Raw genomic sequence first — 15,363 nt, 5'->3', positions numbered from 1 at the left:
GGAGACTCTATTCATAGATCCATTGACGTCAGTTGATTGGGAGCCGGGTTGCAGCAGCGGCACACCAACCAGGGTATTCCAGACGTCCAGCAAGTGACAGTTGGGCACAGTCCCTAGAAAAAGCATGTGTAACTATGGCAACGCAATGTGCACAGAGTCTTCTCAATGGTTGGTTTTAGACACAAGCCTTCTCGGAGTGAGAGATATAAGTTGTTTGTCTCTACTTCCTGTTTCTTCTACAATATTAGTATGAATTCATGATCATAGAAGAACACAGAAAGAACATGAAATAAAATGTTTCTTGTAGGACCTCTGCCTTACTCAGAGGCATTCCTGACCATAATCACATTACTTGTGGAGAAATTAAATTTAGATGGCTGGCGTTACCACAGTGTTACACTTCACTATTTTTCCAAGGATTTTTCTCATAGATTTCTGACTTTATGGTCCCATAAATTTGCGGGGGGTTTCCCGTAAATGTATTTTTATTTTATTTATACATTTTTATTTCAAATGTATTCTCAGAGGGCATCCAAGTTTATATCTCATAATGTTTTGGCCATGATAATGCATCATATATAGAAGAATTGTGGAAATATTGTTAAAACATTGTAATCCTTCAAATTTTATTTTTTAGATGTTTTCAAAAGTTTAGTCCGCAACTTTGCCACAACCAATTTGAATGGCTTGGAAAGACATTTTGGATTGATGGAGAAAGAAACCCAGAGGCAATATTAATTCGCATTTGTAATGGAATCCAAATTAAAAAGATGTATTCTGAATATATGGACACATTTTAACTTCAAGGTCACAGATAACTAGCAGGACATTTACAAACAATTCGGGACGATCCAAACATGCACACCCTTTGAACACATCTGATGTCATTAAAAACATAAAGTCTGGATAAGCTCAAGTGATAAAAACATAATTTCGTTTTTTAGTTCCTACATTTTAGACATTTGATTATATCAGGTTAATCTAGTTTCAGTCAGGAAAGTTGAAGACAATTTAGTTAGTACAATTCATTATTTGTGTGCTTTTTGTTTTTGTTGTCATGTGTGCTATATATCATATTGATTTATTATATATATTTTCATCAAGTTTTCACCACTGTAGTATTCGTTGTGCCTTAGGTTTTCTTGTCCCTCGCCTTGACTTGATAATGCATTAAATGATGAGGCCTTTCTCTCATAGAAAAGCTGTTATTAATATATTTAATGTTTGCTCTGTTCTATTCAAGTGACAGTGAGCAAGCACACAAAAGGACCATGAAACGAAAGCAGCTAAATGGAATTCAGCCATCATTAATTGTATTTTTCCGCCTATTCTTTTAAACACCTGCCATCCATGGAAAAGTCCCATATACAATGTAATACAGGAAGGTTGAATCATTCGCACGAAGGTTGAAATGTGAGACACTGTACTCACCACCTTCATTCAGTTCAGACAATGGAATATTTCTAGTAATAAGCCTGTGACAAATAACCCAAAACACGTGTCCTAAAATAAATAAATAATTAAAAGAGCCTGGACATCTGGAAATGAACAAAGCTGAAAATGTTGCATTGACTAAATAATACACCAAAGCTATTAAAGCTGCCCCATCACACCCTGTCCCAGTTCAAAGTACTGCGTAACAAACATGCGCATCTTAAAGTAACGATGAAAGGTTTTAATGGCTAAAAGCCTAAAGCAGATTCTCTTAGTGTGACAGAGTTGAAGCAGGTTGTAGCACCACCTACAACCTGCTTCAAGGTATCAGATGAAAAGGAACGTGACGAATCTAACGTCATCCAATGGGAGCTGAAAGATGTGTGACTCTGCCACTAATGAAAACAATAAAATCCACATTTTTGTCCGTATACAAATGTGGATTCAATCCAGAAGACTTTTGCATTTAGCTTAATTTTTGTTAGGTGAGGAGAGAGGTGCACATGCCTAGACCACCACGAGCAGCTGGCTTTTTTGATACGTTGCCAAAGTCGGATATTTTCAAATGCTTTTCATGGATTTTAAATATAATTTCATTAATTGTATTTATTACGATGATGCCGGCAGAGCGGTCCTTGTATTGGTCTCACTTTTTGACCATTGAATACTCAAGGTCAGATGAATAATGACTGGACCATGTTTTTGTTTGTGTCTCCCGTCTTATCAGTGAAATGCTGTTCCTTCCAAGAGATCAACTTTAAAACAGGTGGTGTTCACATCTGCTGTTAATTATCAATAATTATCAACAGCGTTCAAAGTAATTCAAGTAAATAACAGCAATTAGACAAAACAACTGACCAAAGTAGGACCGAGAGACGAGGTCGGCTGTGTCCCCACTCTTTCACACATGCATACACCACGGTTTGTAGTCTTCCTGGCAGGCAGCTGTTCTGGTGATGATTTCCATCCCACCTCTTTTTTCTGGCCTAAGAGGTCATTTCTCATTTGTGTGTGTGTGTGTGTGTGTGTGTGTGTGTGTGTGTGTGTGTAAATGTCCCTGCCCTGCATAGATGCTTTCAGGTCCTCCTGTTCTTTTAACAGAACAGTATGGTATTCCCTTTTTCTCTTCATGTGGTCGTGATGACGCTTCCAAGAAAGCGGCGCGGGGGTAGAGTTTGGCCAGAGCGTGACCATCCGCAGACCACTGCTGTGGTCGTGGGAGAGGGAGACCTTGCTGAAAAGAAAACCTCCCGCGGTTGGATGGGGCGCAGCCTAAAAAAAATTCTCCTCCTGACAACCTCTATTTAACAAACATGGCACAGTGAAGGCCAAAAGGGACACATTCATTGATATAACCCTTACACATCTCAGAGTTGAAATCTACACGTCAGATTCATTTTTCTTGTAGATTTTTTCCCTCAAATTCCTTTGCCATCTCTCTTTTTGTTCCTCTCTCATTTTGTGGCAATGTTACATCAGTGCACCTATCAATTAGTCTCTCCTGAAGGATTCAACGGTTTCCTCTGTCTGTGCCATTTCCAGTCAGACCCCAGCTTAGACAAATATGGTTTTCAACGCCCTTTTACTGGTAATGAACCCATCAGTAGATTTAGCTCACACGCAATTTAACATGAATATCCCTCAATGAAAAAAATAATGAATGAAAGCGTGTGTCTATCTGTCTGTGCATTTCAGTACAATCCACCAGTGTACTGCATTCATATCGCAATGGGATGCCATACAATTAGCCTGAGCATAAGTGTTTCTCATCAGAAAAGCAAACAAGTATAATTGGTTGTAAATGAGGAAGGATGACTGGGAGTCCTGTGCTGGCCCCCCAAGTCTCCTAAATTTATATTGGTAAGATAAGCAAACGAAATCAAGATGGGAAACCGTAATTTAAGGTTTTTGTATTTTTACAACCTGAGTCTTGTTTTGCTCACAGTTGCAATGTTTATCCCACCACCTTGATAGCTGAAATTTTATGGAAAGTGATTGCTAGAAGTCAGTCCAACAAGGCAAGCAGCACAGTCTGATTACCCCCTATTACTGTTTGTTTTGGAGAGAAAAAATATATTTCATCCCACAATGTCCATTATACATGTTCATTTGCAATCTCCTGGTTGACTACTAGAGTTTCCTGACTGGACTCCTTTATTGATTGTCCTGGCACAGAAAGCACTGGAGAATCACAGTGAGCTTGACTCCTGCTGTGTTGCCTCCATCGATGAGGTGGTGGAGCAGGGCCTGGCCAGACAATGCACTGAGCTCTGGTTGGGTTGATTTAATTAGGATTAACATTTAACTTCATCGCCCATCATCCACATAAAGAACGTCCTTGCTACATGTACATTTACCAACATGGCGACTTTATATTGTGTATCCTTCTTCTTCTCTTTCTGCATTTTTGGCGCCAGCATCTGGCAGGCTCAATGTAGGTGAGAGCCACCTTCTTCATAATATGCAACCGATTAACAGGACAAATGACAACCTGACATGCTGCCGGGTTCCTGGATATGAGCAATTAAGTTGAAAGTAAAATGTCATAAGCTGATAAATTGACTTAAGCTGTAGACATGTCATTGGGTGGTTTCATAAATAATGTTTAAATATGAAATTGTAAGTACCATCATAACTTTTGTCAGCTGATTCCTGGTTAACAACATTGGATTACGTTATCCACAGTTTTTTTTTATTAGGTGTGTAACTCACTTAATGTTAGGTATTATGCTTCTGTTGGAATCCCTGTTGCAATATCCGACACCTCATTGTTCTATTAAATGTCTCGTTTTGTGAGCTCAGAAAAGACTCAGACGCCTACCCATTTATACTATTGCTGCAGTAAAAACTGTTGTATGCTGTTTTATTTAGCAAAATAAACACTTTAAAAAAACATATTGTGTTTTGGTTGCTTCTCTTTTCATTTCTGAGCGATCCCATAAACAGTATACTATGTAAATTCTGCCTGCTAATAAAACTATACAAATGTAAACCTTTGTATATGTAAGAATGTGTATCTCATCTCTTTGTGGTCCAAGGACAGAAGTTGTTGTATGCTGCACCATCTGGACAGGACCATCTCGGTTCCTGACATAATAATAATCACGTTGATAATATGAAAGACTGCTTTATGCTTTAGTGCTTTTCCTATTTATTTAGGGATTTAAAGGGATGATGAGGAATGCAGAAGCACATGCTTTCTTCATTCAGTGACACAGAATTGAATGTCTCAAGTTTCTCAATCGATAAGAGGTCAACATTAATGAGGGTAACAAATGTGGGCCAAAAGTTCAAACAGTGGTGAATAATTACACACAAACTGTTGTTTGTGTGTAATTATGGTGTGTGTGTCCCTCCTCCACACACACCATCACCTCAACACGTTTACTTCCCCTCTGTGACCGTCTGTATCACCCCTTACCCACTGACTGCATGCACAGCACACGCGCCCACCCACACACACACTACCCAACACACACTTGCATGCAGACATGCAGGCAGACCATTCCCTTGAGCAGAGCTACAGTAAGTGCCCAGTGCTGGGAAAGCCTAGTGGCCTGCATGCCAGTGGCATCCTGGTGAGAGAGCAGGAAAACATGCTGCTGTTTCAGAGGCCGCTGGCCTGTTTGTCATCTTTTCCAAGGTAACCGGAGACTGCAGGAGATTAAGCCAGTGGAAAATACTCACAGAGATAATGATGGAAAAAGACAACAAAGCGAAAATGTAGGACTCAAGTGGAAACCCCATTGCCAGGTCTTGATTAAGTCATTTTTGAAGAAGCATACTTCACAATAAATTTAAAAAAAAATGTAGCTTTGAGATAGCCAGAAAGGGAAAGCACAGCAGAAATGCCTGCGGTTTCTATAAATGACTTAATTAAACCACATTAATGATGTTTTCAACCTAGTCTTGTTCAATAAATCATAGCATGAAAGATCTCCCTGCCTGCCCGGAACAATTGCAGCTCTACTACTGAAACCTATCGAGGATGCAAAGAAACCCAACAAACAAACAACATTCTGTGATTTCTAGAAGCCCGTTAAATGTGGGGTTTGGCTCAAGGCTTTGGCCTTACTTGAGCCCCAGAGCTTTGGAACAGCTGCTGGAGGAGTTCAGGTTCACTGGCTGTGTATCTGTTACATTTATTTGTGGCTTTTTATTTGATTTTGTTCAATTTTAGCGATGCTAGCTGCATGGCTGTATATAGCAATTTTGGTTGGTTTCCCATTATGTTCGTGGCTGAAATATCTCAACTATTGGATGAATTGCCATGAAATCTGGTACACATATTTATTTGCCCCTCAGGATCAATTGTAATAACTTTAGACTATTCAGGTTGTCCAATACATTGGTGTCTTGTTAACGAGTCTGGCCAAAGTGATGATGACACATGCATTAAATATACTTTATACACATCACGTCATAAAAACTACAATATAGTGTATTATAAGCCATTCATATGTTTGTATGCTGCTTATAAATTCTAATTATCAGGACATATTACTTGATCAACAGCTTATAACCATGCGAAGAGAGGTGCTTAACGTTCTGGTCACGTACTACGTTACTTAAAAATGGTACATTTACTCAGTTTTTCCTCACACACGGCGCTCCAAAGGTCCTCTTTTTCTGCCTTGGGGAATATCTGGTCTGGTTTTGGGGAGTTCCAATATTCCTTAATGAAACAGAAATATTCCAAAAATATGTGTCAGATATGAGGCCTGCAGCCAAAATCTACTTCCTCTTTCTTTATGGTGCTTTATTTTTACTCTGGTTATTTTATGGAGGTGTAACTGAGGTCACCAGGGGTGAGGCCTTGTAGGATACACTGTGAACACAGTAGTTGCCCAGTGAGACCATCTTTACTTTGGGCGCACGCCACTGTAGATTGTGGCCAGTGAGTAAGAACTTCTTTTCCACGCGCTCCTTTGGGACAGTAAACATTCAGCACAAACACACATTCAGCGCTCCTCTAATGAAAAGCATTAGACAAACAGGGAAGCCGGCTGCTGCCTCTTTCTTTTGACTTTCCCTGGCTGTCACTTGTCCCCTGCCGGTAGTAAATCAATTAAAGTTTTGTTGCTATTTGAGATGCCTCTGGCTGTTTCCCAGTAGAGGATTGTCTATAAAACATTTCATTCATTCTTAAAGACTGAACACACTGTAGTCCTCTCTCTGCTGAGAGCTGTGCACCTGACTGTATAGAGCTCATAAATATCCCTGCTTTTAGCTTGAATCTAAATTCCTATTGGTGCATAGTTCACGGTCTACTTCACAGCAAAGTTTATAACGGCCAAGAGTTTCAATATCACATTTTCCATTGAAAACAATACAAGTGTTGTTTCAGCAACATCATCTTCTATCTACTTCAGTTACGCAATCTCTTTCTCTCTGTGTTTCTGCCTTTTGCCTGATAAGCCGTGATTCTGAAACACACTGTTGGCACTCACGTTGTTTAATATGCTGCACTGCCAGGAAGCCCTTATTAGCTTATCACCCAGTGGTAGGAATGTGAAATATATCTCATTTCAACTATTACAGTCAGGCAGTGCACGCCAGGGAATGTCAAGGTCAACTAGAAACAGGAGGACCAGACTGAAGTAAATTCAGTTGAATAAACGGAACAAATGCAGCATTTACTTAGAAGCCACTGCTACAGAGTAGGCTTGTCTTTAACATGAAAATAACAGTAAACAGTAGTAAACTTTATTTTTGTCTCTGTTGTGTGGGAGTTTTTCTTGGAGCAGTAATATGAGTGTGCTGCTGAATGATATGAATAGTCTTCTGGTCACAAAAATGGATGTATTGTTCCAAAGTTGTAATTCGCCAATCAAGTTTATTATTTAGAATGAAACATTAATTGTGGTTAATCAATCATTACATTTAGGGTAATGGATCGGTTGTAGGGGCTCACATGATAACTCTCATACTCTCATGTCTCTACTTGATTCAGATGTAGTAAATGTTTATGTCCTGCTCAGCCTTTCAGTTTCTTTGTGTTTGTGTTAAATTCACAAGGTGACGATGAATGCATGAATATGGCTTGCGATAATAGTCTTAGTCTAAGGGTTAGACTGTAAAACTTAAACTTCAGGGGGGAGCCGCCAACCCTGTGATTAAAAGAAAACCCGCTACGCCACCTAATCCACTGCTGCCCACACACACCTTTAACCTAATGCTATCGGGATGCAAACATGCTAACAAATCGTTAACATGGCAATGCTAAGCAGGCACAGTATAATGTTTACCATGTTCATCATTTCAGCTCATCACGGCGCTAACATTAGCTAATTAGCACTAAGCTGAGGCTCATTCCTGTCATCATGTCGTTAGTTTTGCAGGTGATTCATAATAAAGCAAAGAATTGAGCAAATCTAAATTTTGAGGTAATGACAGCGCTTATAGATACATCTCGGTTGTGACCTATGTGGTACTTTAAAAGACAGGCCCAAAATGCTATAATACCACATCATGTACCTGATGAAGTGTTTGGTTCATGTAAGAAGCTACATAGTCCTCAGAGTGCTGTAAAAGTGACACCTCTCCATCAGAAAGGCATGCAAATGTCTTCTGCTCTGACAATATGCCTTGTTGCACGCATCACTCTCAACACCACAGTTCATAGGCCGGGAAGAGTTTCCCCTAAATCCTTTTAAGAAACCTCACCAGAGAAAACAAGGTGACCACATCAGCTGCCGTGGAAGTCCAGGGATCCCTGTGCTGTTATTTCTACTCTCAGGGTCACATGTGACTCACTGCTTTGACTGGCTCCACTTCCAACACCAGGCACAAGGTCTGCTCAAACCCTCATCCCTTTTTCATGCCTGTCTCTCCGTTTCTCTCTGCTACCACTTCCACTTCACACTCTCTCAATATGTATCTCATGGGCCTTCATCAGAAACACCACTACATCATTCTCACTCGCCCTTCCTCTCGTCTTCGTTCTACCCGCCTCTCGCCTCCATGCGTACACATTCTCTCTGGGTATCTTCGCCACATATTGATAATTTAAGTATCCTGTTGAGGCTTTTTCATCAGTTAGCAAAATAAAGACTTGTCCACTGTGATTTCCATCTGAGGGGCCCAGGCAGTGAGAGATATAACATATCCTGAAATAAGAACTCTGAGGTGGACCGCAGGAAGCTGGAGAGGAGAATACGAGAAGGTCAAGAACCTTAACAAGGCAACATGCTTCTTCTCTGTCTGTACAACAACACAGATTAAAGTGATGTGGCCTGGGTTTCCTGAAAACCCTTTGCACTAAGGTCACCTTATAGCCCAGTGACTTACAATAGAACTAAACTGACCTCTAAAGAAAAGGCATTGCATTTAGTGGATGGATGTGGTGTGTTGTTCGAGCTGTTTCATAGCTGCTATCAAACCAATTTACACCTTTAGATAGGCAACCACAACTGAAGAATCATTTTATAATGCAATATTTTTTTAATCGTGTGTGTAGGATTACAGATGAAGTAGTTGAGTCAGTGTCTCAAGTACAACTGAATTGGATTTTTAAGGAAATTAGGGTCGCATCAGTACATTACAGACTTTATAAAACTAATAATTCCAACAATTAAAGGCTTATGTGATTCTTTATATTTATCCTTGTTGAAAGGAGTTGCTGTTCGTCTTCGTTAGCCGCTCTGTTACCTCCGGATCTGTGCTGTTTGGGCCGCAACAGAAATAATCAGTAGGATATCGCAAATGTGATACATAATGTACGTTCATATCCTCCCTGTGCTTGGATAGTATTGTAAGGCAATATATGATTGTTAGTCTGTGTTATTTATTATCCCCTTGGGGACAATAAAATAACCTAACCTAACCTAACCTATTATGATTATTATTGTTTTTAATTTAGGCACATTGCACAAACAATGAAGACTATTGTGAATAATAATAGTAAATCAATCAATTTATTTGGCCTCTTGACATGGAAAATGGGCAGTATGAGAAGAAAAGGAGCCTCATTTCCCTGAATGAATGATGAATGAATAATGAATGAATAATTTCCGGCCTTGTATGAATGCAGGACCTGTGCAGGAAGTCCAAGAGGGTGAAGCAGTCTGGAAATGCGGGAGGTGTGATGTGGCCGTTTGTTTGTGTTCAGGAAGCGCACAACTACATTTTTTAAACAAAAAACAAATAGGGGCTTCACTGAAAGCAAAATTGTTTAATTTTACCCCTCCGAACATCAGGTCTCTCCAAAAAACAAAATTCTTGTTCACTATTATGCTGTCTGTGATTTCAAAATCTGTAATTTACAATTGTCATTTTAGTTTTTATTTTGCACTGATGGTGATTTAACCTAATGACATAACCTCGGCATACATATGATGATAGCTTAGTTTGTCCTGAAAACAATAATTATGAACATTTATTTAAAACATGATTGTGCATTTCAGGTTTGGTGTTATACATACATTATTGAAAAAAAAAATGATACCAGGTGGACCAACATTTTTAAAGAAATAAAAGGGCTTACACCTGAGTAAACTGTGAATTGAAGTGTACATTAGTTAAATATGCAAAGGCATTTTGACCAAGACAGAAATGCGAGATGGAAGAAATCTTGAGAATGTTCAGAGCGAGCAGTAACAGTAACCATGAACTGGCCTTCAAGAGTTACTACCACAGGCATGTCAGATATGGAGGTTCAATGAGGACCCTAATAAAAATCATGCTCACATCAGCTCTTGGAGAGTTCACGATGAGTTAAAAACGAATGTACTTTTACGTTGCTATAATACAATCGCTCTCTTTCTCTCTTTGAAGTTTACCTTACAATTTGCTTTATTTGCATGTATGGGAACAAGCCTTTGTTACTCGCTGTGTCTTTCATCTTTCACTGGGTCAGGTCACCATCAACACAACAAGAGTTATCAGTTCCCTTTTCCATTCATACGTTTATGAGATCTGTTATGGAAATAAGTGGGTCTCCCAACACAATGGTGGTTACCATGCGGACAGATAATACTGTACATACACAGAAGGTATCATGGATCTGAGCCATAACAGGCAACGAGATCAACATGTAAAAGCAACACAAAGAACTAATCTCGACATCTCTGCAGCTGAATGTGAAATTTTAATCAGGACTCCATCACTCGCCGTTGGAGTTACATTGTGAACGGTTTAATGCTTGGTAGACAGAAAGCTGTGGCACATGGCTCATAAGTACCAATACAGTACACACACAATGGCAGAGGAGGTCAACAATTAACCTTAAATACATTTTGACTGGGTATTCAAAATAAATCAAAGTGTAGTATTTTGTTGACAGGCACCAAAACCAGCAACCCATTTCTGGACATGGTGAGTCAGCAAGTCGCTTTTTTTATTTAAATGTGTGTCTGTTTGCACGTCGCATCTGGTTTACCTCATAGCACTCACCCTGCAGACCTTACCGCCAGCTAACTCGTCATCAGTGTGCATCGTGTCACTGTTTATGTCTGTCTGTCTGTGTGTGTGTGTGTGTGTGTGTGTGTGTGTGTGTGTGTGTGTGTGAGTGAGAGAGAGCTTCCACTCCACTATTGTTGCGGTGTATCCTAACCTCCACCCAGAAAGATGTGTGTATTTTTCTTTGTTGCATTTACACGTGTGTGTGTGTGTGTGTGAGTGTGTGTGAGTATATGTGTGTGTGTGTGTGTGTGTGTGTGTGTGTGTGTGTGTGTGTCACAGTCATCCTGTGGTGAGTTGTGACCTTACCACTAAGACTTCCCTAGCATGCTTGGGAGACCTGTAGGTGGTTGAGGGTGTATTTTCTCCAATGACGTTGAGAGTGTGTGTGCTTCTACGTCAGCGGGCCGTGACATTTGGTCATCATTTGGCCTCTGCATGACGGCGAGCGGCTACAAAAAGACGAATGGAAAAGCACATTAGATTTGGAAGCTTTGCCATTAAAGGTCTTGTCTCAGGATCATGTGTTGAGATCACAGTGTGGGAGTGCCCTTTTGTTCCTATGTCAGTTGTCCAGTACCCATTATGTATTTAGACCTCAATGTGGGAGTTTTCTCTTTGGTTGAAACCTTGTATTGAACTACTGTATAGTAACGTGTATTTTTTGGAACGCGGTAAGATATTAAACAGACGTCTGGAGGGACAGAAGACCAACATTTGAACAAGTTCCAAACCCCGAAAAGTCACTGGAAAATGTAACTGGATTAGCCCATTGGCCCTTCAGAAAGTGTGTGTGTGTGTGTGTGTGTGTGTGTGTGTGTGTGTGTTGATGGAGTTGTTAATACCCAGAGTGCACAAACTTGTGTCACCTTGGAAGACTTGATATCTGAGGAACTGACTTGACGGAGCCCCGCGACCCTGAATACAGGATAAGCGGTAGACATTGGATGGATGGATGGATGACTTGACGGGAAAGAGCAAAAATGACTGAAACTCTTGACCTGGGAAAGAAGTCAATTGTAAGTGAAGTTCCACTTGCTAGTTTTTTTTCTGGAGCTATCAGCCAGATTTAATGATGGATCTTGCTCGCTAGACATCAGGTGACCAAAGTATTGAACTTCAATCACATGATTTACATTCTTATTGTATGTCGGTACTGTACTTCTATGTCCGGTACCCTAGAGAGACGAGACCTGTGTTCCTCTAAAGGGGATGCTGAATACAGATAACAAGTGTTTGTACACTGCTCAAAAACATTAAGGGAACATTTAAACATCACTGTATAACACTAAGTCAGTTAAACTTCAGGGATATCAATCTGTTCATTCAGGAAGCACAATTGATTGTGAATCAGTTTCACAGGTACAATGGAGAGGCAAAAGCAAGAAAACCCCAAAAGTTTCCTTTCTGACTGATTCTTCTTTGTGTCCCTGTCACTACTTGTAGCATGAGGCGGTAACTGCAGACCAATCAGGTTGCAGCTCCTCCAAGATGGCACATCCATACATGAGGTCACAAGAAGGTTTGCTGAGTCTCCCAGGACAGTCTCAAGAGCCTAAAGGAGAAACCAGGAGACCAGATGTTACAGAGCTGGACATCAACTGAGCACCAGGACCGGTATCTGCTCCTTTGTGTGAGGAGGAACAGGAGGAGCACTGCCAGAGCCTCCAGCAGGCTACCGGTGTTCATTTTTCTGACCAAACTGCTCAGAAACAGACTCCATGAGAATGGCATGAGGGCCCGGTGTCCTCTAGTTGGACCTGGTCTCTCAGCCTAACACAGTGTGGCTCCATTGGAATTCGCCAGAGAAATCCAGAGTTGTCAGGTCAGCTATTGACGCTCGTTCTCTTTACAGATAGAGCAGGTTCACACTGAGCACATGACAGGCCTGAAAGAGTCTGGAGACGCTGCCGTTAACGTTATGCTGCCTGTCATCATCATCCAGCATGACTGGTTTGGTGAAAGCACATCCTTGGAGGGTCGCACAGTCTTACATGTCATAGCCAAAGGTACCCTGACTGCTGCTAGGTACCGGGATGAAGTCCTCCCTTAAGCTTACCCTGGGTTCCTCCTGGTGCAGTGGGCCCTGGGTTCCTCCTGGTGCAATGGGCCCTGGGTTCCTCCTGGTGCAATGGACCCTGGGTTCCGGTGCAGTGGACCCTGGGTTCCTCCTGGTGCAGTGGGCCCTTGGTTCCTCCTGGTGCAGGAGGCCCTGGATCCTCCTGGTGCAGTGGGCCCTGGGTTCCTCCTGGTGCAGTGGGCCCTGGGTTCCTCCTGGTGCAGGACCAGCCTGGCCTCATGTGGCCAGAGTGTGTTGCAGTTCCTGAATGATGAAGGCATTCATCCCATTAATTGGCCCTCACGTTTCCCTGACCAAAATCCAATTGAGCACCTTTGGGATGTTATGTATCGACTGATCGTACCACAGACTGTCAAGGAGCTCACTGATGCCCTGATCCAGGTCTGGGAGGAGATTCACCAGGACACCATCCACTGACTCATCAGCAGCATGCCCAGACATTGTCAGGAGAGAATATATGCACGCGAGGGCCAAACACATTACTGAGTCACATGATGAGTTGCCGTGATGAAATTCAAACAAGTTGGATCAGCCTGTGATTTAAATGTTTCACTCTGATTTGCGGTGTGATTTTGACTCCAGCCCTCAATCGGTTGATGAATTTGGTTTCCATTGACCGCTGTCACGTCATTTTGTTCTCGACAAAATATACAAAAGAGCATCAGTAATATCAAGATCTGATCTGAAGATTGAATTGTTCCCTTCATTTTTTTGAGCAGAGTATTGTACAGTATAGACAGTTGTAATACGTTGTGGGACAGTTATCTCTCAAACAAACTGTAGATTTCCTTGCAAGACAGTATTTTAATCTTTGACTATTATGGCTCAAGTTTCTGAAACAGTTCTTCTCAGCACATGTGCGGTGTTGTTTCCAACTTCCACCAGCAGATGTTCAAATAAGCCCGTCTTATGTAATGATGTGGGCTGGTCCAAATAAACAGCTGTCAATCATATATATGTACATGCTGTCAAAACAGGACTCAAAACATCCATCCTGGAAAATGGTTCTTGATTCACACTGATTAAAACTTGAAATGTTAGACTGGGTGTTAAACACATTTACATCAGGCATATGGAAGGAGTTGATGGAACTGCCCTAAACTATTTGTCCCATTTGATTGTATGTAAATATTTGTATAGGTTAAAACGTGTCTGAACTGAACTGAATGAATCCGCATCATCTGATTATTATTGCTCTTTGTTTTGCTCCCTTTGGTGTCGCCCACCATTCATTTCTTTGCGTAATCACAACGCAACTCATGAGGATGCAACACTTTTATTTTTAGGACCGACCGGGGAGAGAGAGAGAGGGAGAGAGAGAGAGAGAGAGAGAGAGAGAGAGAGAGAGAGAGAGAGAGAGAGAGAGAGAGAGAGAGAGAACACAAAGACAGACAGAGAGAGGGCTGTACGCTGGATAACGAGGTGGGTGGGCACATGCTCTCCCCCTCTACTCTCTCTCTCTCTCTCTCTCTCTCTCTCTCTCTCTCTCTCTCTCTCTCTCTCTCTCTCTCTCTCTCTCTCTCTCTGTAGCCTACTGTATAAGTACAGACCTGTGATGGAGACCCCATCACACCGTAGTTCACTTTTACGCAGTGGAGATGAGCGCTCGGATAGCGAAATCCAACCCGGCCATGAAACTGATAGTGGTGAGTAAACAAGCCTCTCTGCAGCTCTCCTTCTCCCGATCTGATCCGCTGGAGCACAGGGACGCTTCTGACCGACGGAGGATCTTTTTGTTTTTGCGAGACATGGATTATTATTATTATTATTATTATTATTAATATTGCGCTACACGCGGTTTCCGATACTTGGTAGTCTGTTGCGTATGGTCGCTCGTCTTAATCCAGATATCCCCCGCCAAAATAAAGCAAGGTATTCGCTATTCACGTGTCAGTGCCCCTCTGCACAGCGTGCGTCCGCGTAGGTATTGTGATGTTTCATTTATCACAGGGGCCAATAATCAGTGACACTGTGGTGGCAAGTGATCATGGTCGGGCTTACTTACAGCATCACTGGTATTGAGAACAAACCAGTATGATATCATGTGAGAGATGTTATAGTTCATATTCAGACCGTTTGACAGTACCTGTTTTACATGGAGAAACAATGCATCCACTATTCAGTAGCTTTGTGTTGGGAATGTAGGGAAAATACACCTTAACCCAGTTAATGAAGGTTAACAGATGTATTATGTACAGGGTAACACCTGACAATATAATGCCATCCCATAGTGCAGCCCTGCAACATACGCCTGTGCAGGTAATATGAAGTTTAGTCGAGATTATGTGGAGACATATTGTCAGCTGTTTGTGTGTGATGTGCTCCTGTAGTAGTAGACATGCAATATATTGCCTCTTAGGACTTCATGGTGATGAGATCTTTTTAAGATGAATAAATGGAAATGATTCCCTTTTGGAAAATGGAATGGAACAGTGTTTGTATTGGAGGTT

At 41.4% G+C, this 15,363-nt stretch overlaps 2 protein-coding genes across 3 annotated transcripts in view; both read left to right on the top strand.

Annotated features, from left to right (window-relative positions):
- The window catches only part of LOC311023899 (secretagogin-like), a 168,193-nt gene that overhangs the window by 59,098 nt on the left and 93,732 nt on the right, over positions 1-15,363 (top strand). The gene's annotated exons all lie outside the window — the stretch shown is intronic.
- LOC311023896 (tumor necrosis factor receptor superfamily member 11B-like) overlaps positions 1-15,363 on the top strand; it is a 214,375-nt gene that overhangs the window by 183,206 nt on the left and 15,806 nt on the right. Inside the window, exon 2 of one of the 2 annotated variants that reach the window (XM_084026005.1) lies at positions 14,484-14,559. In XM_084026005.1, the coding sequence (XP_083882131.1) occupies positions 14,512-14,559 (48 nt within the window). In that variant the 5' untranslated portion in view covers positions 14,484-14,511. Of the gene's footprint in view, positions 1-14,410; positions 14,560-15,363 lie in introns of those variants that run through there. The other variant, XM_084026004.1, reaches the window with a different exon arrangement.

This window comes from Eutrigla gurnardus (genome assembly GCF_963514095.1).
Source record: "Eutrigla gurnardus genome assembly, chromosome: 14".
Lineage (NCBI taxonomy): Eukaryota > Metazoa > Chordata > Actinopteri > Perciformes > Triglidae > Eutrigla > Eutrigla gurnardus.
The sequence above is the reverse complement of the archived record's forward strand: the minus strand, read 5'-3'. Positions and strand labels throughout refer to the sequence as shown.